Genomic DNA, 25,146 nt, shown 5'->3' with positions numbered 1-25,146 from the left:
AGTCCTGGGACATCCTGGGTGTGTGTAGAAGTGAAGCCTTTCTGTGCCATCTGTTGGGAGCAACTAGTTGAGTTAAAACTGTCCGTGTGAAGAGCCCGAGACATTTAACCCATCTAAGGGTGGAGAGGAGAATGTGGCAGTGTGTAGTGGCACTGGGACTGTAAAAGAGGGCCATCACAGCCGAAAGAGAAAAAGAGCCCTCCATCCACAGATAAATAGGATGAGAAAACACACAGACACAAACACACACACACACATTCACTTTCATCTCAATGAAAAAAAATGTCTGTTGGTTACTTTAACTTGACACCAAGACAGGTTAAAAAAAAACAAAAGCTTACCAGCACCTGTAAAGTTCACTAATTAACATGCTATATCTCATTTGCTTAATCCGTACAAAAACCAAAGTGGAAAACAAAGACGAATCCAAATTTTACTGGAGGTTGAAGTGTTTCCTGACTGGGGACCATGAACATCCCAGAGTCTCCTGTTTGGGTGGGGGAAGCGGTTCCACATGGAGGCTTTTGTGAGGATTAAGCAAATGAGATACAACTTGCTGAATAATGAGCATTAGGGGCACTAGTAGGTGGATTTTGTTACCCTTGGACCGCTTGCCATTTCCGCCTATTTCCACCTCTTTGTGCTCAGTTGAGTTAGCAGTCTAGTTTTAACTCTGGGCTAAAGTGCTTTTCCCAACAAAAAAAAAAAACATGTCAAACTTCAACACTTATTTCAAAAAGAGGACTTACAGGATTAGCGCCTATTGAAAGCTTGTATTTTTAAAACAGTCACCTGTTGCTTCCAGAGTTGCAGCTTCGGGGAGATAAGTGTGGCCCTTATATATGTGACAGATACGCCGTCTCCGATTGGGAGCCACATCCAGATTTTTCCTCTGCCAGTCCCATTTTTGTCTCCACCGTTTCATTACTTGGGGGTGTGAATTCATCTCCCGTCTTTGTCACGAAACCTTCGCAAGCACACACCAAAGTGCTCCGAGCAATCCAACCTCAAGCAGCGCGAGAAGGAAACAGGTGATGAGGAGGTTGTAAAGGACTCTGTTACACCTTAAATTACACCGCCCACCATTCTATATAATTTTGGAGTCTCTACTAAGTAAGACACCGTAAAGATTCGTTTAAAAAGGTCTTCACACTGCGTATTCATGGTTGAAGTTTTTCAGAAGACTTTTGGTTTTTCCATCTGAAAGGTGACTGCATGAGTCACTGCACTTTAACTCGTGATAAAAAACATTATTTTAAAAAAAAACAACCTTATACAATATAAACGCGATGCAGCATTTCATATCTACTTTTCTTTTTCTGTGCAACCCCCCCCCCCCTCCCCCCTTCTTCTTCTTCTTCCCCAGATTTCACCTCTGACAGTCTTGCCCTAGATATTTCTCTATCCCTGTCAGACACACTTGCAGGTCTCATCGGCTGCCAGCTGTGGAGGAGAGGACGTGGAGATCAGCGCAGATGAGAAGTGAAAAGGATGAAGGGAAACCAATCGATCCATAAACCTCCATCCTAATCTTGTTGACGTCCTCAGATGGTGCAGACAGGAGCCCTGGAGCAACTTTGGGGAACATATTAAATCCAAAACATAAATAAATTTTTAAAAATGACTTTTTTAACCATTTCCTGTGTTGTTTTTAAACACAGCCAGTATTTGAGCTTGAGACAACACTGGCGTGCACACAGGTGGGTTGCGCGCACACACACACACAGACACACACACGATCTCTCTACTAAAGAAACTTTTGATTAATTTCATCAGCTTCACATATGTTGACTTGTCAGCTCCTTCAGCCTTTAGCAGCACATCAAAAGCACATCAGAAGCACTCGGCTGCACCCTCCTGGCTGAAGCGTGTAGTGCAGCTTTTTTCATAAGAAGAATTTTGTAACACATTTTCGCTTTTATTTCCAAGCAAATGTACAGATGTTCGCCATTTACAGCCACAGAAAGGTTGGCAAAAATCCACAAGATATGACCGTTTAAAAACTGTATACAAAAAGAGCCCAAAAAACTGTACATTCAGTAACATAACTACATTTAAATATTGTTCATACATGTATATACAGTACTGTATCTCAGTTCGTAGATACTGCCGGTTATGTGAAGTGCAGCTCGCTATACAATAACACATTTTCCAAAAAAAGATAACATTTGAGTTGAAAGGCCGTCAGTTCAAAGATTCAGTGTGGACTGGTACAGAAGGTCTGTTGATGGCTTTCAAAGTTTCTACAGCGAGGTGTCGGTCCTCAGGAATGACGGTTCAGTGCAGGGGTACCTCCGTGAAACAACTAACACCACAAATCTCTTTGTCCTTTTGTTTAAAGCTATGCATACAGACATACAAGTGTCCACTTTTTTTGCCACAATCCAGTTTGTTTGTTGGAATATTCTGAGATATAAAGAAGACACACATTAAATACTGTCTCTGAAAAGTAAAACAAAAAAAGAGGGGTTTCTCAGATACCCCTCCCCCAAAATAGCAGTGCAGTAACTTTTCATTTTTGTAAGTTATTGAGACTTCCAGATGCCTCCAAGGACCATGCTTAGTTACCACTGTGTAAGTACTGATCTGAGATCTCAGACAGGATAATGGATTCTTCACTGTCATGGTTGACATTTGAATATAAGTGACTCTCTGTCGCTTAGCTAGTGCTAAGAGGTCACATTTGTTGCAGAGAGACATTTACAAGCAGCTTCAGTTTGATTATACTTATTGCTTCTCCCAGCTAGTTTAGTCCTGTGGTCATAGTGTCTGTCAGCTCTCACATGGCATTATATTGTAGACTTTTGTTTTTCCCCCCTCCCATTTCATTAACAATTGTTGTGTTATTTGTGTGATTCTTTAGCAGTTAAGGTACTGAAGCCTTGGTACATTGTTTACAATGAAAAACATCTTTCTAGTCCAAAGGCCAATCAGAATTCAGGGCAAACAATAAATGGAGAGACAGGATCTTTGTTTTCTTCATTCAGATAATAAAAACAACAACAACAAAAATCCAGTATTTTCTAACTTACTTCAATTGTTCTAAGTCGTAGAGCCCGACGGATATATGATTTTTTTTAACTGATATATGGTGATTTAAAAATCCAATTTTCTGATATATGTGCTGATTTTTTTCTCCATTTCAAGTACAAAAACACATTCCCCTAATATTTGTCACGTGTAGTTATCAGTTTGCTTATTTAGGCTCAGATTACCTGTTTATTATGTTTGTTTGTTGCCAAAAGGGATGTTGCACAGTGCCCTCTGATGGACAAACTATGCACTGTCCTCATAGCATAACTGAAGGTTGTCTTATTGGCTGTTACAAATACTGATGCCAATACATCGGAAAATAGCTAATATCATTCGATAAATATCGAAATCTGCTCTACTAAGCAGATCAATCTGGAATGTTCTTCTTTTTTTGGTGCGTAAAGCAGCAACAGAAAATACCTTTTTTTTTTTTTTTGAAATTTGGCCAAACCAACCCTTCATTTTAGACAATTCCAACAGTACAAGAAACCCTTTTGCTTTACCATCAACTTTAAATCTCCGAAACTTGGAGATGGAAAAAAACAAAAGAAAAGAAAAACTACCATTGATCACCTGTAGCTGATTTGAAAAAGCAGAGCTGGAGCTCTTCAAGTCTGTGGTCATAAAAGGGAGAATTTTCCACATTGTACATAATCAAAAACAATTAAAAAATAACATTTCAGAGACAAATGCCCTCATGGGCATTTATTTAAAAAAAATTTAATACAAGCTATAAAAAAAACAGATACTAAACATAAGTGGTATTTGTTCATTGACTGTGTGTCAGTTCTGCTTGTTCAGTAGAAGTCTGCATAAAAACTCGATTTCACATTCGCCTTTTCACCTACAGTAGTTATTTCATTCCTCCAGTTACATCCATCATCTGCTGTGCCCTTGTACCATTGAAGCGCCTATTAACAGTATCAAATTGACCACAAAGCAAAGCAAAGACAGGCTGTGAAAACTAGCACAAGGCACCTAATGTAAAGCAGCTAAAGAATCTCTAGCAGCAACAAGGCTTTGGTTCATAGAACTAAAAACATCAGATCTACTGTCTCACGATGGATGAGTCGATGTATGAACGGAGGAACGACAGAGAAGACGCAGAAGGGGATGGATGAAATGATGATGATGAGGCAGATGGAGACAACTGTCACAGAGGTAGGAACAGCTTCAACATCGCTTCAAGAGAGGGAGGGTGTGAGGGAGAGAGAGAGAGAGAGAGAGACAGAGACAGAGGGTACGAGTTGAAACAGGAACGTGTGAGACAGAATTCAAAGAGCGCACTGTAAAGGCCCTTTTTTTTAAGCTGGAGAATCTCATTAGATTTCTCTAACACCGTTATAAGGCTTTTAAGGGCGGGAGCACTAAACTGTTAGATGCTACAATCAACCTGATCTGCAGAGCTAAAAAGCATCTTATTCTATTGAGATGAGGTGGAAAATGAGTATGAAAGGATATTAAGACGCTCGCTTCTCTGTCACATTATTAAAATAGATTTTTTTCACATTTTTTGTACATGCAATTTTTTTTTTTTACACTTAAGAACCCCATATATACTTATTCTTCCATTTTCTACTGTACACAGAATATGAGAGGACACTTTGCTGTGTTACTGGTCAGTTAAAGGTCGTCTCACGGCCAATAAAAAAAAGTGTTTCTATCTCGATTCCTTTTTTTTCTTTGAATTGGTTGTGCCGGCTGTTTGTTTCATAATTTAATACATTATCAATGATTTGATATTTATTTAAGGCATCAAACCATTTGGGGCACTTTGAGTGAATTATATTAAAAGGAGAAATATATATAATTTTAAAGTGCTTCAATCAAAGTAAATACAAGCAACCAGCTATTATCTAAAGGTGATCATAAAGCGTTACCTGCTGTTTCTTTGGTAAATGATATCAGTGAAAAATACAGCAGAGTTTACAAGACGACATTAAGGCAATAAGAAACAGCCAGGTAGCGGTCACACAAGCAGTTCCTCTGTGTTCTACTACAAGACATTTAGTCATCCAAAGATAAGGTAAGTTTACAATCTATGTTCAAGATGATAGGACAGATGGAGATTAACAGATACACACACAGTCTTCTATCAGCACACACAGATACGCACGCAAACTTCTAACACACCAAAGCTCTAAGCTACCTAAATGTGACTCTGAAAGTTTAAATGTTGGCTGTATGACATGTTCACAAAGACCAACTCCTACTGACTCTGCTATTGGAGCCCAGGAGTAGCCAATGAGATACGTACGTGCAATATGACGCATTCCCATGTTTTGGTCTATTTGTGCCGTTTGCATTCTCTGTATTTACACCCTATGTGCTGTACAGTATGATGATGATCTCAATGCATACATGTTGGCTTTGGTATCGACGTAAACACTGCTTTTGTTCACTTTATAAAACAAAATGTAACTATTATATATATGTATATATATATATATATATATATATATATATATATATATATATATATATATATATATATATATATATGTATATATACACACATTTAATCAAGTGTTTCAATTTTACTATCAAAGTAACAAATTACCATGGAAACAGGATAAAAAAAATGTGAAAAATTGTAATTTGCCTACAATATTTGCACTTGTTGCATTTCAGCTTACATTTAAAAAACATAATCATGCTCAAAATACTGACTTTAAGTAATCAGATTACATGTAAATTTTCCATGTATTTTTGTTATTTAAGTAAACTGTTAAATTGTCACCAGCATACATTTCTTAATGTCAAATTATTTAAATAAATGAACCTCTGTTTTTCTTTTTCTATTTCAAGATCATTTTGCTCTAAATTATTGCTTCATGTTTATGACAGCCAAGAGGCTTTTCTGTGTTTTGTCGCTAAGGGTGAGCTAGTTTAAGAGCTTTCAAAGCTCCCACACGTTTTTAAACCAGACATATTGTGACACAGAAAGCACCATGAGCTACGCTTTTCTGTCATTATTAACTGACTTGACCACCGTTTGCCAGCTAATCAAAGTTAGGACAATCAGCTTGCTGTATCGTTTGCACAAATGAATCAGAAATTAAGCAAAAATTGTATCTCATCCCGATATAAAATAATTTAATTCCCCTATACGGCTACTTCCGGGCTCCATAGACTAATTTTTCAACATTTATTCTTCCTTCTACTACAACCCTCCTTACAATGATGCAGTTTCTGATCCCAGAGTCCTAAGCAGTGTTTCTGGATAACATGTTTGCACACAGGCAACACCAGTTAGTCCTAAAAAGAGGCAAAACAGACAGAAGGGAATAAAGACAGATGGCAGCGACTGAAGACAAGAAAATGTTTGATCACAGAAAGCTTAAGCTAGCTCGAGCACGTCTACAGTCGTCCTCATTATCATCATTCCGGTCATAGAACATCAGCATGATTATCACAATAGCCATTAAAACACCCTAATAATCAGAGTAAAGTACACTTCAGCTACCATCAAAGGCAGGCAGGCGTAAAGGGCCAGTGCACATATTTTTCATGTGAAACACAAGCTCGAGTCAGTTTGTTTGCTGTGACATCATTACACTGAGCCCTTTGCACGTTGTGGCAGCGAACCAGGCCCTGCCGACGGGGTCCACTCCAGAGCCGTCCAACAGTGCTTTGCGCCACACTTGGCTGCTAACTTGACAGAAATTATGAAGGTCACTTAGCATTGCAGTCTCCTCAACTGTTTATTATTTTACTCCAACTCAGTAACGTCGAAGCAAGTAAGTAAGCTCCAAAATTGCTTTCCACCAATTTATCTGAGTAACTCCATGTGGATGACATTGTTTCTGATATTAGAATATAAGATTTAAAAAAAATACCCCGGAGAAAAAGAAATAAATTAGACTGAGGTCTCAGGCCCGGCCCCGCTGTAATTGTACCCCTGCCTTGAATGGCGGGAGCTATCAGCAAACCGGAGTAGGGGGGTGAAGGTGCAGTAGTCTGGCGCTTTTTGCCAGCGTGTGAACATGACTTTCTTGGTAAAGGGTTCAGACCTTCGAGGGTTCCTTTGGTTTTCCGAGCCTCGCCGGTGGCTGCTACCCTTAGACGGAGCGTGGAGGGAAGCCAAGGGGGTGAACTCAGACAGCTGGCCCTTGTAGAGTTTATCTGCATTCTGTATGAGGGTACAAAGGGAGGAATAGGGGACAAGGAGGAAGAGAAAGTTCAGAGAAAGTAAAGAATAAAACATGGCACTTGTGGAGTAATGCAAAAGAAGAAGGTGGTAACACGTCGCAGCTGGCCATAGTTTGAACAGATAGCATGTGACTTGGTGGAGTCAAGTCTCCATCCTGTAACAATGCCTCTGTGAGGTCCTGAACTACAAAACTGCCTGTAAACCAGGACTCTTCACCTGATAGCCATCAACCCCATCAATGCCCCCAAGGCTTAATGAGAGCAATGAGCATTATGTGCTGTTAGAGCAACTTATTAATGCTCATTATAACTAAGTCTGGGCCTCTCTTATATAAACCAATATAATCAGCATATAAGCATTTAAGATTATATATTTATTACCTAACACTAACAAATATGAATACATCTGCATACTGCAGGCACCTGATCCTGGGCACAATGCTACATCCTCAAGCTTCAGTTGTTTTTAAATGAATAAAGTATTTCATTTCCTTTAGTTTAATTTGCCAGCTGTGAGGTTAAATTTTCCATCCATTCTGTTCAGGTTTAAAAGCAAGCATGTTAAGAGCAACAAAAAAATAATAAATCATAAACACCAAAAACATGCAAATGTCAACAAAAAGCTAAACATGCGTTCATTTCCTCTGCAAATATTACTTTTCTGTCTCTGTAGCAACACATTATACCACTAGATGGTGCTAAAGCTCCATGTGAGAAATCACCCAGCTGGAAGTAAAGTCAGTTGAAATACCTGAAGAAAATGGTTGAGCTTTTAGGACCTTCATACAAATAAAGCACACACCCCAACCCTTGTGTTAGTCAAATACAACAACCCAAAGTCAAACCACACCAGTTAACCCACCATCACACAGCAGCAACGTGTGCATTTTACCGTGCTGAAGCCCTGTAGGCTTCTGTGACAGCTACTCCATCAACAAGGAATCAGAGCTCATGTAGGCCAGGGCCCTCTCATACCTTTTATTATCTCTCCCTTGCTGCAAATATACACACACACACACACATTTGAAGACAAACACATCTACCATACGGACTCAAAATTGAAGCATCAAAGTAAGAGTGGTTTCTAAAACAAAAGGTGATTAAGGCCACACTGAATCAAGATGTAGATGCAAAGGCATGCAGTCAGATAAGACTGTAACTTCATGCAAAACAGTGGAAATGACAAAGTAACAGGATACAGACTGAAAGGAAAATAAAGAGAAAGACGAGACAGTAGGAAAGGCTGAGGGTCACCTACAGAAGGGCTGGGTTAGAAACTGATTCTGCTGGAGGTCTGAGACAGCATAAAGATGGTGGAAGGCTCGGAGGCAAGGCACCGACGCTTAGTCTGCCAGGGAGGAGAACCACAGAGGGAGAAGGAGGAGGAAGCAAGAGATCAGGAGGGGTGAACAAAGGCAGGGAAGAGTTACAGCTGGGAAAGAAACATGTCAGATCTTCCAAAATGCCACATGATCAGTTTATGAGATAGACAGCAGCATGTAAACATTCTTCTTAGGCTTCTCAGGAGAGACTGGATCATACTGGAAAGTCTTTGGTGATGGTTATTAGCTCTCCACAACCACAGTTATCAGGGAGGTTATAGGAAAATGAGTTTGGGATGTAGAGGGAGAAATAATTAGCATCTGTAGGAAAAGGAAGTGAAGCAGACTGCACTGCAGCCTTCCCAGAAAGGCTGACATCACTCATCTAGTGCTATCCATGCAATGCACCTACTCATACAAAAACATTTGTGTTGTGTTTTTCAGTAACTCCACTGTAACTGGATCCCAGTGCTTCATATATTATGTATCATTATATCGTCTTGTTTTTTTATGGACATAATTTCTTCTGTCAACTTTCAGTGGAATACTGAATATTTCAGTATTTTGCTGCTAATGAATGCCTTCTGCCATTCATTATTTCTGAGCCACATGTCAGTGTTTATACACCTAATCGTGTTTTTCTGGTCCAATCTTTCAGTCCTGATGAATCAGTATGCATCAGATAAATAACTGCTGTTAACGCTGCTCTTTCAGCGCCTCAGAGTTGAAATCAGTCCATAGCTTTGAGTTTATTCTCTTTTTTACATAAGCAGGATGTTTTTTTATCCCATCTTTCCTTCTTTCTTCTTACTGTGCAGCATTATTTAATGTTCATTTTCAAAACTGCTCTGAAATAAAGTTTCGATTGCAATTTTCCTTCTTTTATACACTGTTTATGAAACTCTAATGCACATTTCCACACTGCAACCCATTAACAATTAATGCCTTTAGAGGCACTCCTGGTTCAGCAGAGGACACTGTTCTTATTCTCCATTAATAAAACACAGAACTCTGAGTGTTAACCGCTAAAAAAAATACACACTATTGTGCGCATTCCTCTTAAAAATTAAAGGAGCGCTGCACACAGACACAGAGGCTTAACTACCAAAGCAGGGATGTAGCCACACCCTGCATACCTCTGCTGACCCACAATTGTCAGTTCGACATGTCAGGAACTGAAACATCCCAGTGAATAATAAACAGTAAACGCAGGTAGCTTGTAGGTAAATACACAAAATTGATTTCTGCCTTGCAAAAGGCAGGGGGCGCTGTTTGACCTGTGTAAACTGAGCTTTCTTGAATTTTTCATTATTAATATTCATGTAGAAAAGAAGCAGCGACCTTTATTGAAGAACAAATGAAGTAATGGTTAACGAACACGTCCTACTTTGGCAGGAAGCAAAATATTTACGGGATGTGTGGTCATCAGTCTTCTTGCATTACTGCAATTATTCCAAAATATCCATAATACTTTAAAAAAGATTTGTTTTTTTTATTTATGCAACTACTCTCTATTTCTGCAAGCATTTGTGCCCACCTGTATGCGCTCAGTAGTGGTGGGCCACAGTGTCCTCCATATGACCTTCTTCACCACATCTGGCAACAGACTGGCTGTTATCAAAAGGATTATACTGAGCCAGGCTGGGCCACTGGACAACATCTGCATGAACACATAGTACATTCTCTGGTAGTTGAGGAATGGCCTGTAAGAGAGGAAACGACTGCATGAAAACAAATGCAATAAAACATCTAATAAAACGTCACTCTGACTGACACAGTTTTACATCAAGTAAACATTTAAATACAAAAATATTTCTTTAATCATACCAGATGATTCCACCCCACAGCAGGGAGAATACCACAAAGAAGATCAGTGAGCCCCAGATAACGAAATGATTGATCCAAGTCCAGTAATGAGTATCTAGGGCCAGCTACGACACAGAGACGATGGAAGTGAGACTGGAACCAGACTTGCCTGGGTGTTTCTGTGATGTTCTGATGTGTCTGTGTGGTTACCTTGAATGTAACAGTGAAGACTAGCACAGTGAAGACGAGTGTCCCAAATGTCCAGTTTCCAAACATCTGCAGAAGGTAAAAAAGCAGCTGCTGTTATTGATCAGATTTGTGCATGAAACACTTTCAACTTCTTGTTTTTTTGTTTTATTTATTTTATTGTATGTTTGATGTGAACAGATTCTAAGCACCTGTTAAAGTAAATAATTTTACTTGTGCTTATTCAGTACTTAAATGCTCAGCACACCTGCGTTAACATGCTTTTCAGATGACATGACTAGGCTACGAGGTAAAAGTTGACATATTCAAGTAAGGAATCAATCAATCAAACAGATGGCAGTGTGCTCAGGTAGCAACATTCAGGTGAGGAGCTGGTTATCAGATGACTGATGGATGGAAAACAGGAGGATGATGTGATTGTATAGCTGAATATTCCTATCAGTCTCTTCTGTGAGTGAAACCCTTTTACATGAACACTAAAAAAGTCATCGTGCACATTTAAGACCACCACGATGCAGGGCAGCTTCTTCACTACAACTTACACAATGAGCTCCTTCAGCATTTTGTGCAGCACTAAAACTGGCATATTTTCCCTTTATTGTAATTATTCGGAGGTGTTATATTAAGAGGTACATGGGGAACATAGTGATTCTAGTACACCATAACTGAGAAGTGACTGTTGCATGATTTTCTTTTTTCACAGGCCTGTGGCAATAAGATGAAGCCCAAAACCAAAAATGAACTAGTATCATAAAATTTAAAGTATGGGTACACTGAAGGTCATCTAACTGCTTGGGCTACACTATACTTCTGCTAAAAACAGGCACCTTGGGTGAACCGTGATAAATAAAGTTAAAAAATAAAAATGATGAGCATGAAATGATAAAATAAAAGCTTTTCAGAGGCAGCTTCCAAATGCAGCTCTGATTTTTACATTGTTAGTACAAGTATAGTACAAGCTACTATCAGATACATTACAACATAAATTGTAGCGCTACAGAAACACTCGCATGAGGCAGAAAAATGATTTTTATCATTGATCAGATGCATTTCAATGTTTTTCTTTCACCTTTTCTTTTTCTAACATTTCAAAAGCTTCAGATTTGCTTCCTGTTTATGTGTTTATAAGTAATCCTATAAAAAGTTGTAATGCTTTAGGCAATGATCTTTAACTGTTACATAATGGAAGCAGGAGCACTTATGCCTAACATCTGCCACAAACAAAGCACACAGGATGTATAACTAAGGTGTTTGGTCACTGACAGCTGGACACATGAGCATGGGTCTGGGAAACAGAGAGTCACTACAGAAAAGCCTACAGCTGACGTATCTACAGCAAGCACTGAGGGCCGGACATGAGATGAACAGCAGTTTGTATCAGGCTGTGTGACGGTGGCGAAACAGGGAAGTGAAACTAAGGAGAGACGACAGAGAGACAGCGACAGGCTTACCATCTGTGTGTTGGTTGTCATTAGCTGGGAGGAGGAAAGAGAAGCAAAAAGAAAAAGCAACACAAAGGTAAGAGGATAGGAAGAAGAAGAGCATGTGACCAGAAGAAAATCATAATAACATAAACAGTTTTATGGCTGAAAGGAAAAAAATTGAAAAGAATTGGATGCAAAAAAAAAAAGAAGAAGAAAACCCAAGTGAAATCAAGCAACTCAAAAACAGTTCAACATGTTTCTGGGAGAGTAATGCAGCTTGAGAAATTAAACAAACCAAATAGAGAACAGAGAGGAAGATGATGGGAACCCCGCCATGCTGTCGTGTCTTACTAGAGATTTATGCTTCAGCGGGAAATCTATGCTGTTACCTGCAGCGTAACCGCAAACCCCGCTAAAGCCTATGGCGTAACCTGGCGTGGACCTCGGTGGGAAGGAAAAAAATCCCAGTATTTTATCTGGGACACGATCACATGGTAATTACCACATAATGCACCAGCACGAGTGTGAATCCTGCCAATAGCATCGGCCACTTATGTAGGTTATGTTATGGGCTCTAAAAAGATTTCCCGCAGAAGTCTAAATAAGGCCTTAGATATAAACCACACGTCATCAGATTTTACTTAAATATCTATATATATATAATTATCCAACTGACATTAAATATTATTTACTAAAAGGCAAAATAGTCTTCAAACTTTATCAGCCAACAACCTGCATTTTCAAGTGACATAAATAACCATCCAGTACAAGGTCATTATTATGAGAAATTACTTGACCATAATTATCTCATAACTACATGTAACTACCAGATAGTTACTTTTTCAAACACAATAATGTGCAGTGTCAGGAAAACACATTTATAATACCAGATCCATTTACACTACAGGGTTAATGTTAGTTTGTGCTACAACTTGATCAGTTTCTGCAAGCAATACAATAAGCTACGTGTCAGGCATTAGCCAGGCCATTAAAACCTGTCAGCAAAGCACAGTACAGCCAGTATATTTAAAAGTAAATCCATTTTGCTTACAGAGCAAAATGTGGTTGAGGAACAAGCTGAGACCTAAAACACTGTCACTATGTTCCCTAACTAACCCCAAACACCACGAGAAGACTAAAAAGTCAGATGACAAACAGAAAACAGATGGAGCTTGTGGAAAACTGAAGTAGCCTATAGATAAAATAGGCAGTTACTATTTTTCCTTTACTTTGAACTTTACTTTAAATATTTTCCAGGCCTTTTTCTCCTTGTTTCAATTAAAGAGCCTGTCAAAGCCACATGGTTATTACCTGTCCATTGCTGGTGAAGGTGGTGTTGTCAAACAGGAAGTAAGCACCAAAGAACATCACAATGGCATCATAAACGCCCAAGACTGTCCAGTATATGAAGGTGGGCCACCGCAGCAAAGAGTTCTTAGCAATATCTCTGTGTAGATATACAGAACAGAGATCACATGTTTATAGATTAATATCACAGTACACTGCCTGCCTCACAGCCAATGAGTCTCTAATAGTATAATACATACATCGATACAGACAGCGTCATTGTTTGTGGGAAAGGTTGATTCTTTTTTGGAAGAATACAACTTAAGAGTAAAGCTAAAAACGTAGCTTTTCAAACTCTGAACACATGCAAAACCAAATCCAAGAAGGCGGTTATCTGCCATATGATGGATGTAAAATAAACTGTAATGTAAATATAAATTAATCAGAGTAAAACACCAAATCATCTGCTATTACTTTGCACCTGGAGGCCGTGTATAAAGTGTCTAAAGAATTATTGAAATATTTATATTTTCTGTTGCTTAGACGACTTTAACTCAACACTGTTCTTGTTACAGTACATCTCCGGAAGAATCCAACTACCACGCAGTCTGCTTTGTATAAAACAGATGGTTCATTATCTGCTGCAGAAGACTGGATTACTGAAACATGGAGATAATTTCTTTTTCTAATTTTCATGTCATGAGAACAAGTTCCTGAAGAACATGTGATATTAGAGTCGATCCAGCTGGTCGATTTTCAGTCTTACTAAACGACACATTTCTGACATGACAATCTTAAACAGAAATCCACCTGTAGAGACAAGGGTCTTTCTTCAGGATGTCCATATTTATGTGCTGCTCGATGAGACTGTAGAGCAGAATGGGCAGCGAGGTGAAGCTGATGTTGTAGAGAGTCAGGTAAGCCGTGTCATACAGCGGCTGGGGTTTGGGAAAGAGAGCCGTGTTAGTATTTTTGTTCTTGTTGTTTTTATGGTATTTAGGTTTTGTGAGTGCACACCTGTTGTGAGAAGCCACAAAAGAACTGGTAGAGGAACTGGGGGAAAATGAAACAGACATTCTGCGAAAAGAAAGAACAACAATTTAAATGTGTACAGGTCTTTTTGTTGCTGAACGCTAATTTTATAGAGTATAAATATCAAAAATATGAAAATTAATGAACTAAACAAATTAATAAATTAAATCTCACACAAAGCATTCCTGCACACTTAGGCTAAAGCCACAGACTCCGCAATTACAATCATCTTAAAACAAATTTAAAAAACTATATAAAGTTTTAAAAAGAAGTAAACTCAAAACATGTTCAGGGCGACTACCTTGTAGAAGAAATATTGTACAAGTTCAGAGATGCGTATGTAGTAATAGTGTCCGTGGACGAGCAGCATCTTCTTGAGGTGTTTGAACTTCGGGATGGCGTAGTCGCTGTTCCTCACTGCCTGGCGACCCTCCTTACCCATAATGCCTGCGTTGTGACCATTTACAGGGCAAAGTATTATTGCAATGATAATAGTATGGTTCTAACAGTTTTAACACTTCTGCATAAATGTAGTTTTGGAAATTCAAAAGTACAGTTTTTGTGTGGAAAAGGATTTTGTGTGAATGCAGGTGCTGTACACACTGCTGACTTCTGTACACAAGGGGCTGCTTTTAAGAATTTCTAGTTTCTTCAAATTGAAACTGTATTAAGAAGGAAACAAACTTTACCAGAGTGTGGCATGTTGCATAGGAATAGACAGAATACTAACCAATACCAACGTGGGCCTCCAGGATCATGCTGACATCATTAGCTCCGTCTCCAATGGCCAGCGTGATTGGGTGCTCCTCCGAGGCTTTGATTAACTTGACAATCTGCAGGTTGTGGATTTCAGCTTAGCGTCCATCTGAATCTTAATGACATGAGTGAGAACATCTGTTTCACAGTTAAACTCAGAGTACAGATGGCCTTCGTACCTGTGCTTTCTGAAGTGGCGCCATTCGACAGCAGAGCACGGCACTGCAGTTCCGGCAGATTTCCAAGAATTTCTCTTTGTAATTCCCTGAGTTTGAGCCCTCCTGGCCGGGCCTCATTACAGCAGAGAGGGTAGCTCCGTCAATGATCAGACCATAGTCGGTGCAATCACCTGATAGCCTGGGAAAAAAACACAAAACCTGTCAAATACGAGTAACTGCAGGATGACACTGTCTGAAGCATGCTGTGAACATAATACCCACTCAGAGAAGGTGTCCCGGGTCATGCCCCCATGCTGCCTAAGGACCGTCCTGCTCAATTCAAACAGGACGTCGTGAAGGCTCTGCTCCTCAGTGCGTTTGGTGGTCAGCTCCAGGATTTGGGTGTTGCGATGAAACAGCTTGCTGGCATAGCACGTTGCAGCTGCAGTCTCCATCTTGTCTCCTGTCAGCACCCACACCTTTATACCAGCTTTGTGCAGAGACTCAATGGTGTCTGCTGCTTTTTCCTGTAGCCTGGTACGCAGCCAAGAAACAAGAGGTGGCATGTTTTTAGCTGCATTAAATAAATAGGTTTGTTTTATTTCTCTTTGCCTTTTATTCAACAACAGCTCAACTGTGCAGTACTCCAGCACGTGGATTATTTCCTCTCTGTGCTGGATGGGTGAAACGCCCTCTGGGCTGACAAGTAGTTTTAAGCCTGCACTATAATTGCCTTAGTGGCACGTGTGTGATTGGAGGGTTAAACTGCCACTTTCCCTCACTCACTTTGGTTCACTCAGAACTAGGACAGCACTGTCCATGGCAGCAGACACAGAATTACTGTAATGTTAAGAGTCACTTGAGCTGAAGAGGTTTAGACATTTATAGGAAAAAAAGGTGCATAAGTGTAATTTTTGAAAGGGCATTTCACGTAAAATTTGCACTGAGAAGGACAAATAACTGAAATGACAACAGCATGCAATGTAAATTGTGGTTATGTTGCCAAGCTACCAGCTGTACAGGAAAACCTTTGATGAAAAAAAAAGTGCAGGATGTTGATATAATTTGTCATTTAGGTGTCCTTAATACCAAAAAAAATTCAGCACCTGTCCTCGACAGCAGTTGCTCCCAGCAGTATCAGGTCCTTCTCGATGAGGTCGTAAGCCTCTGCCAGCTGTTTGTCTCGGTCTTGTAATGCTAACTTAGCTCTGTTCAGCAGTTGGAAAACCTCCTCGTACTGTTCTGGGCTCAGAGAGCGATAGGCAACACAAAGTGTCCTCAAACCCTCCTGGTGGAGAACAGAGATTCACACAAGGTCAGGCTGGTATATATTTAAGACTCAATAAAAACGAATCCACATAAAACACTGTTTCTTGAATACAGCCTCTGAATGTGAGTGTATGGTGGGTGGATGCCAGAGGTGTGGACTCGAGTCACATGACTTGGACTCGAGTCAGACTCGAGTCATTAATTTTATGACTTTAGACTTGACTTGAAAAAATGTTCTAAGACTTGTGACTTGACTTGGACTTTTACACCAATGACTTGGGACTTGAATTGGACTTGAACCGGTTTACTTGAAAAGACTTGATATTTTACCCCAAATATAAAATCTAACATGCATATTATATAGAGATTGAAAATGTGACGTCATTCACGGGTAGAACCGCAAAGGATTCTGGGAACTCGTGGCAAGCGGTACTAGCGCACGCAGGCTTTCAATTAAAATCAGTTATACAGCGATAAAAAGAAACACAAAAATGTCAAGAAGCCGTTGTATGATTAACTGCAATAGCCGGTCGCATGACAGCCACGGGAAGCCGACGGGTAAAGAGATCGGTTGTTATTGGATTACGTCGTTGAAGAGAAATTGTTCAAGCCATGTTTCCGAAGTAACAAAGACGCGACGGATGGCCTGGATTGCAGCCATTCAAAGATCAAATATAACATCCCAGAACACTCCAGCTCACAGGTTAGTCTGCTCCAAGCATTTACACGAAGGTCAGTGTTTTTTAGTAGTTAATACGTCATTTTTCATAAAATAATTGGTGATATAGGTTACAAGCAAGTCTGGCGCTGAACAGAAATTGTCGCGCTATGCTCCTTTGTTTATTGTGCATAAATAGTGAATTGTCCTGACACAATATTGCGTTTTGCTTCTGTTATTATGGTGCATTGACAAAAACATATACTTTTATTCACAGGATAAAACAGGTTTTTTGTATCACTAATTGCCCAGTACGATTACAGCATACAATATTGTTGTCACTGCTACATTTCTGTGATGCTACCAGAAATTATTTCCACTACTAATTAATTACTGTTGAGCTCAAAGGTCCTATTAATAAACGGTTAACGAATGTGTATTTATGACGACGATTTGTGAGACTGGTAAACTTATGATACGTACGATGGTCTTTCGTTCTACACGGTGCAGTTCAAGGTCCTGTACCCATCCGTCGGTAAACTGTACCTGGGCTTGTTGCAGTGACCTGAAGTTACTAAACTTCATGAGTGTATGCACTCACTCCAAGAACCGTATAATTATAAATATGCATATAAATATGCTAAGATGAGATAGCTGACTTCATCTAACTAGCAAATGTTGTCCAGGCTACGTTGGTGATACAGTTTTTTTTAATGTGTATGATATTTTTGTCATGCGATTTTAAAGCTGGTCCTACAACCGCATCCAAGAATAACATGCAGCTTATCTCAGAACTGTCGGTGAAAATTATTCTTGGAGCTAGGTTTAATTGAGCTGCATTTTATAGAGGTGCAATTTCACAATTTGTGTATATTTTCTAAGTTCACTATTTTGTCATGTGTTGAGAAAAACACAGATTTTAAAATTACATGGTCTAATATTTACATTTAGCATATAACTGCAACATTATTTTTTCGTTGTTTTTTTTTTAAAGACTCGAAAGGACTTGAAATTCAAAGTTTCAGACTTGTGACTTGACTCGGACTTTTACACCAGTGACTTGAGACTCGACTCTGACTTGCCTGACATTACTTGAGACTTGACTTGAGACTTGAGGATAAAGACTTGAGACTTACTTGAGACTTGCAAAACAATGACTTGGTCCCACCTCTGGTGGATGCCAACTACCCATTCAGCCTCACTAGTACAACACTCACCACATATTTTTCAGTTTCCAAAGAAACCTGTGATTTATCTGTAGCTGCAACCACAGCAACATTTGTGTCACTCGTCTGCTTTTTACTGCATGCGAATTGAAGCTATCGTGGTATTTTCATGTGTAAACTGAACTTTAAATAGTCTTATTCAGACTGCGATATTTATTTTCGCATTTTGGAAGTCATTATGAGATTTTGCAGTTGACTGCTTAGTTAGGTGCACTCTCTTACTATCTGTCTACTTATTAGCATTTCCTACTTTTCCCACAAGGATTTTGTGGGTGTATAAAGAAAACAGTATGCAGAGTCCATCACTGTTTATGGTTCTGTTCAGTATTTAAAGAAATCTTCTTCTTTCCATCTTCTGACCAAATCCTACGCCAGTCCCACAGATAGAAAGACTGTGCTGATACAATTATTAAATACATGTTAATAAAAAATGTAAAAAAACAAATAGACTTGTGCTTTTGTCAATTAAAGGCCACACCAGATCCACCTAGAAAGAAGTTCTGTTTACTGGAACTACATGATGCTTCTCATGTGGTTGTGTAAACTGTAACCATGCAAAGAACTTAGATAATGGTAATTGGCCTGTAGTCCCTAAGGACCCCAAAGCGCTTTACACATCCAGTCATCCACACACTGGTGCTGGCAAGCTACATTGTATCCACAGCCACCCTGGGGCACACTGACAGAGGCGAGGCTGCCGGACACTGGCGCCACCGGGCCCTCTGACCACCACTAGTAGGCAACAGGTGACGTGTCTTGCCCAAGGACACAACGACCGAGACTGTCCAAGCCGGGGCTCGAACCGGCAACCTTCCGACTATAAGGCGAACTCCAAACTCTTGAGCCACGATCTTTCAGGAAAAAACAACTTCCTGTTATATTGTATGAGCCTATAACGATATGAGAAAGATGAGAGTGAGCCTGCACGTGTGTGTGTGTGTGTGTGTTTGTGCTCTCTCACCACTGCATTTTGCTCCACTCGTGCTCGGACCTGATCCACTTTGCCTGAGATGACCCTTGGGAAGATAGAGGAGTCTGCACCTTTACAGAAGAGATAAACCTCACCTGCTCAAACGCATACACAGAAAAAAAAGAGGATCGGATTAAAGAAAAACATAAACACAGACACATAGAAATCAATATAAAGAATATACATATATAGTTTTGTGCGCATTACCAGTGCTGGCCTTGACGATAACGCTCATCCTCCGTCGGACTGAGTCAAATGTCAAAACTTCTAGCAGTTCAAACCTGATAAAAACAGGAAGAAAATCACACAAATGCTACTGAAAAAATAATAGCCAACTATCAATTAAAGAAGTTAAAAACAGATGAAAATAACAATAGTCATCTCATTTTCAAGGTTCACAGAGAACAATAACGTTGCTTAAAGCGGCACACTCACTTTTCAACTTCATCCTCCCTATTTAAGATTTCCATCTGACCGTCCTTGAGCCTCAGATAGGTGAAACCGAGCCTGCAGCACAGAACAACCATTATTGGAGTGAATAAAATGAATGTCCAAAACACAGAAATAGAAAAATGGGAAAACTAAATTCTTCTGAATGCAGCAGCGATTACTGCTGCCATTGTGTGCAACGTGAGTGTGTGTGTGCTGCACCTCTTCATGCCCTCCACCAGTGCAACCTCGTCAGGAGAAGAGGAGATGTAGAAGGAAGTGGACTTGCCCTGGTGAATGCCATGTTTGATCCCATCTACAGTATCCTCCTCTTTCACCTGCACCGTGTGGCACAAACACAACGCCCGGAAAAACAGCTCCTCGTGCTCCTGCAGTGGACGGCCGACACTAGATTACCCTCATTCGCACGAACCACAAACGCACATTCAAAGCGAGTCTGCACTTACCCTGGCTGCAGGACCTGGGGATGAGTCGATCATGTCCATACCGGCAGCTCCAGGCATCACCTACAGACATACAGACCACAGATCACTCTGGGGGTCACTGGTTATCAAACACAGCCTACGATGATATGTACATATGGCATTTTAGTATTAAAGCTTGATTCTAAGACTTGACATATACAGCACGATGTCCATGTTTATGTAACAGGAACCCCTTTACTCTGATGTTTGAAGTCCTATGTTAAAAGGAGTAAATTGTAATAATATTACAACACAACAACCCTCCTAAAATTACAACAGACCGTCTGTTCAGCACTTTTAAGGTTGTATGAGCTGCTGACTTGTCAATTAATGCTCATGATCAGTTACTTGGCAAACATAAATAGACATATGGCTCAATAAACAGCAGCAAGACTTGCAGGCACAATTTGATTTCCTCATATGACCATTAAGCACTGAACACAGATGATTACACTAAACGCACAATGCCCAGGAGTTTTATTGTCAGGAAATCTGTAATAATCCATTGAAAACACAGAAATGACTAAACGCATGAATGTTACATTCTTCTCACAGATTTTTATTAGATAAAACACACAAACAAAAAAACCCTAAAATAGGCCTAAACTGTTGCCTTTCTGTCATTTGATTTTTACACCTCCGTTACATAAAAATATGAACTCTTTGTAAATAAATGAATGGCTATAAATGAATCAATCACAAACATTGATCCATCTTTACCTTGTCCAAAGAGACTGTATATAAAGGATGGAAGTAGTGTGGCATCATTAAAATGGTTTTGAACCACCCTTGGAATCTCCTTTAGAGTGCCTTTATTTGTATCTTTAGAAATGCACAACATTATCCAGCAAGTCTTATTAGCAAGCTGCATCCATACAAACTGTGGTTCTTTCGTGCATACACTGAAACACCCACAACATCTACTAATTGGAAGGCTGGTGGTTCAATCCGTTGCTCCTCTAGTCTGCATGCCAAAGTATCCTTGGACAAAATACCTGAACCCTGAACTGAGTTTCCCCCGGTGCATCCACTGCAGTGTGATTATGTGAACGTCAGGCTCAAAGTGCTTAAGCACAGAAAAGAAAGTGCTTGTAGGACTGTGTATGAATGAGACTTGTAGTAAGAAAAGTTCATGGCTGAAGCTGAATATCTTAACAGATCAATCTAGTGGGACTGAACGTTTTACCTGTCCATTACAGATAGCGTGAGGTACATAAACGTGTCCATCCACACAGCACTCTATAAACTCCATGTTGTTCTCTGTTAGCGTTCCTGTCTTGTCTGTAAACACATACTCCACCTGGAAAGAAAGCAGGGTAAGTGTTTTTTTATTCTTATCTCTAACTCACTTTTCCATACAGTAATGTTTCTTTGCTCATTATTCTGCCCGGAGTGAAGTACACTTTGCTACCTGCCCCAGTTCCTCATTCAAGTCTGATGTGTTGACCACAGCTCTCTCCCCCAGCTCCTCATCAAACATTTCATCGTCCCACATGATGAAGTAGGAGCCCAGGAACTTCTGCATCTCCACAGTGACATACATGGACACGGGAATGATGTAGTTGAAAAGAACCATGAAGGCCAAAAAGTCTGTGAACGCCCTGATTAGCTGAGGAGGAGGAGAACGAAGAACGTGTGAGACAATAAAGAGGGGATCGAAATATTTTTATTTTCCAGGATTCGAGACTCACAACGTGTCTCTGTCTCTCAACTTCCGCCTTCTGGTTGTAAAAGGGCTCGTCTTTGTTGGGGTCGGACTGCCACACGTATTTCAGTGCCGTGTTGATGAGAGCTTTGCTGATGAGAATGCACAGGTAGACCACCAAGTAGGCATTCATTGACCTGCAGAGGGAGAAGTTAAAGATCTGTGACATATTTCTTCATGATAGTGAAAGATAGATGAGTTTTTCATTAATCTGCTTTGAACAATGTGGACAAAAATTTGGATTGAAAACCCCATTTGAAAAAAAAGGATTATGGAAACTATCTGCCAAGGATGGAGGAGTCTGTGCCTCCCTTAAAACATTCCATTGACTTCATTACATTTTTCCTGCATTGATCTGTCTTTATGACTTGTGTGCTTTATTCTTTCCCTGAAAGATTACGCACAACCTCCAGAGTAGAATTTAATATGACTAAGTGGAGAGATGGAGCATGGCAGTTTGTGGCAGATCACATGTTTATATAATTCACATATACAGGTTCTAAGCTTTAGACTTTGTGTAGCATGTGCTTAAGTGTCTTGTATCACATGTTGAACTGCTATGATTGTGTTTCTTGTGTTTCATCCCTCTTTTCTCTTGGTGATAACACGTTCTCATGAGTGCAAACACAAAAAAATAAGGGGCGGAGCTTGAGGCCCTGGTACTATTTCTACTATTTTGGTACCATTTCCCACTGTGGTTGAGAGTGTAAAAAGCACAAGTGTGTGCAGGTGCAAATGAAAGTAGTTTGAAAGGGAGTTAGAAACAATCCATAAGAGATTTCTGACTGCCGGTCAGCTATTTGGCGATTTTAACAAACAGGAACTAAAAAAATAAAAGCACTAGAACCCCAAAAAACTTGCAACCCAGTCCACCATGTAAAAGGTAACTTGGAAAACAACTCAGTATACTCGTCAGAATCTTCAAACTTGAAAAGGGGAACAGCTGAGACAAGACATTTACTCTGAGCTGAGTCAATGAGCCGACGAGTTAATGAGACACACATAGTGAGCAAGTGTGAATGTAATCCACCTACAGTCACTCATTTATACATCTGGATACAAAGACACTGTCTACGCCAGATGGAAAGAAAATTGATCCAGTCAGCGCAGCGAGCCAAAGAGACACACACAGACGCTTAAGTCTCAATGAATAAACCAAGACATGAGAAGTGAACAGATGGCTCTAAGGACGGGTAAGAAAAATTTCAGTTATTATCTAAGCTGGTTAGCACAGAAACAGCCAAAGACTGTGAAACTTGCATGAGAGCACTGATCGTTGCTAATAGGCTCCTTTCAGAAACAATTCATAATATTAATATAAAAATGAAAGAGGAGGAAACGAAAAGAGCTTACTTTTCCACTGCAGATCGTTTCTGAGACTTGGACTGGTAATTGAGAGCCATCTTGGTTTCCATGCCAGTGTAGATGACCACAGCTACAGGGGGGAAAAGGAAAAGTCTCATTCAAAATGCTGCACTGTACATTAAAAAAAAAGAATATTAAAAAGTATAAAGTTGAGGTAATCTCTAACATTTATCATTAATTGTGTAGAATTACCATAGATATATTCAGTGTTCTTGAGTGTGGCTCCTCGGAGCAACAGGTTCTCTGATCCTAACGGCCTGCAGACAGTCCAGATGATAAACAATCATGTATTTCTTTCACAAACAAAAAGATCTAATATTATTATTATTATTATTATTATTATTATTATTATTATTATTATTATTATTTTATATTATATTTCACTGCATGTTATACTTGTATAACTATGCATGTGACAAATAAAGAATCTTGAATCTTGAATCTTGAATCTAGTAAGAGGCAAATAAGGTTCCATCTGAAGAACTTTATATCTGGCAGCATGGCTCTGTTCTGGGAATTCCCCACCATTCCATGCACATATACAGAAAGCTAGAGACAGGAAAAGCATAATTCAAGAACAACAGATATGGCACTTAAAAAGTCAGCTGCAGAGTAAAAGTGGGTTTCAAAGCATCCTGCAGCAGTGCAGCAACTGAGGGAAAGGAAAAATAGTAGTGTACTCCATAAGAGATTTGTCAAATGGATGCAGAGGTGTATCAGGTGAGCCATCAGCTGATGGGGGCTTGGATTGTTATCAGCTGATCTGCTGGCATTGCAGCTGAGGTGAACTAATGCTGTGCTCAATTAAATCAAATTAAGATAAACAAGTAAGCTTCGCACTAAGTCGTCATTCTGCAGAAATGCGAAATCTTCTTTGAAAGATTGAGCAGCATCACACTTTGTCATCAAAGAAATTTAATACATGTCTGGATGGTTTTGAATTTTATTTTTGAATGATGGGTGAATACAATAGACACATGCTGATTTCTTTAATGATCTTTAATATAAAAGTGTAATATTTTGTGTTATTTTACCTTGCCACTGGCTCATTGGTCATGTAGATGTTGATACGCCCCACGAATCTGTGTGGGTAGGAAAAGAATTGAGATAAGGCACATTTATTTTGCAAGAACACTTTGTTCAAGTGTGTGTGTGTGTGTGTGTGTGTGTGTGTGTGTGTGTGTTACTGACTTGTACAGGTCTGGCTGCGGTTGTTCACATTCTATTGTGGCATGGATCGTGTCCACCTCTTTCTCTGTGTTGTAAGCTTTGGTTTCCTGAACTGCATAATATGTCTAGGTTGGAAGAGGGAAGGAAAACAGAAGAAATGGTTGGGTAAATGAAAAAAGAGAGAAAGATAATGGGAGTGTAAGTAATAAGGCAACACAGGAGGAGAAGTATTAAAGACACACGTTGTGGCATGGTGACAGAAGGCGGAAGGGAGATGAAGGGAAATAAGAAAAGCAATAAGGGAATGGATTAAGAGTTAGATGAATGAATGGATAAATGGACAGAGAAAAACATAAATCACAGCAAATCATAATGCATCTAGTACATATTTAAGTGGATTAAGTTTATCCAGCACACCTTGTGACTGCTCTCTCCATCCAGGCTGGCTGTAGTAACAAAGCAGGTCCCGTCATCTCGAGACGAGGAGAGGAGAATGAGATCACAGGGAAAAGTCTCATCTTCTTTCACCAAGACCACATCTCCAACCTGCCACACAGACCGAGACAACAAATGTTTACTTCTAATACATGCAGGGCCTTGATACCTTGAAGCCAACAGCTGGAGCTTTTTGCATATTTAAATTAATTCACCGGGGTCTAATTTGCCACTACCCTCCTGGCTCTGACCACCTA

The 25,146-nt window shown here is 39.7% G+C and overlaps 1 protein-coding gene across 7 annotated transcripts in view; it reads right to left on the bottom strand.

Moving 5' to 3' along the window:
* Window positions 1-1,897: 1,897 nt before the first annotated feature.
* The window catches only part of atp11a (ATPase phospholipid transporting 11A), a 54,339-nt gene continuing 31,090 nt past the window's right edge, over window positions 1,898-25,146 (bottom strand). The window contains exons 6-33 of one of the 7 annotated variants that reach the window (XM_085263991.1): window positions 24,872-25,000; window positions 24,476-24,579; window positions 24,319-24,366; window positions 23,477-23,541; window positions 23,273-23,354; window positions 21,906-22,056; window positions 21,626-21,823; window positions 21,401-21,514; window positions 20,197-20,256; window positions 19,952-20,118; window positions 19,736-19,807; window positions 19,508-19,581; window positions 19,292-19,395; window positions 16,284-16,465; window positions 15,460-15,711; window positions 15,199-15,376; window positions 14,994-15,096; window positions 14,565-14,710; window positions 14,249-14,308; window positions 14,042-14,169; window positions 13,256-13,391; window positions 11,972-11,995; window positions 10,524-10,589; window positions 10,335-10,438; window positions 10,045-10,210; window positions 7,047-7,165; window positions 6,213-6,291; window positions 1,898-4,215 (exon numbers count right to left, since the gene is read on the bottom strand). In XM_085263991.1, the coding sequence (XP_085120117.1) occupies window positions 6,240-6,291; window positions 7,047-7,165; window positions 10,045-10,210; window positions 10,335-10,438; window positions 10,524-10,589; window positions 11,972-11,995; window positions 13,256-13,391; window positions 14,042-14,169; window positions 14,249-14,308; window positions 14,565-14,710; window positions 14,994-15,096; window positions 15,199-15,376; window positions 15,460-15,711; window positions 16,284-16,465; window positions 19,292-19,395; window positions 19,508-19,581; window positions 19,736-19,807; window positions 19,952-20,118; window positions 20,197-20,256; window positions 21,401-21,514; window positions 21,626-21,823; window positions 21,906-22,056; window positions 23,273-23,354; window positions 23,477-23,541; window positions 24,319-24,366; window positions 24,476-24,579; window positions 24,872-25,000 (3,084 nt within the window). In that variant the 3' untranslated portion in view covers window positions 1,898-4,215; window positions 6,213-6,239. The other 6 variants (XM_085263990.1, XM_085263993.1, XM_085263988.1 and 3 more) reach the window with 6 other exon arrangements.

The sequence above is a fragment of the Mchenga conophoros genome, linkage group LG23 (genome assembly GCF_057382185.1).
Source record: "Mchenga conophoros isolate Kocher_MC1m ecotype Shallow Benthic linkage group LG23, M_conophoros_male_GT1.1, whole genome shotgun sequence".
Classification (NCBI taxonomy): domain Eukaryota; kingdom Metazoa; phylum Chordata; class Actinopteri; order Cichliformes; family Cichlidae; genus Mchenga; species Mchenga conophoros.
The sequence above is the reverse complement of the archived record's forward strand: the minus strand, read 5'-3'. Positions and strand labels throughout refer to the sequence as shown.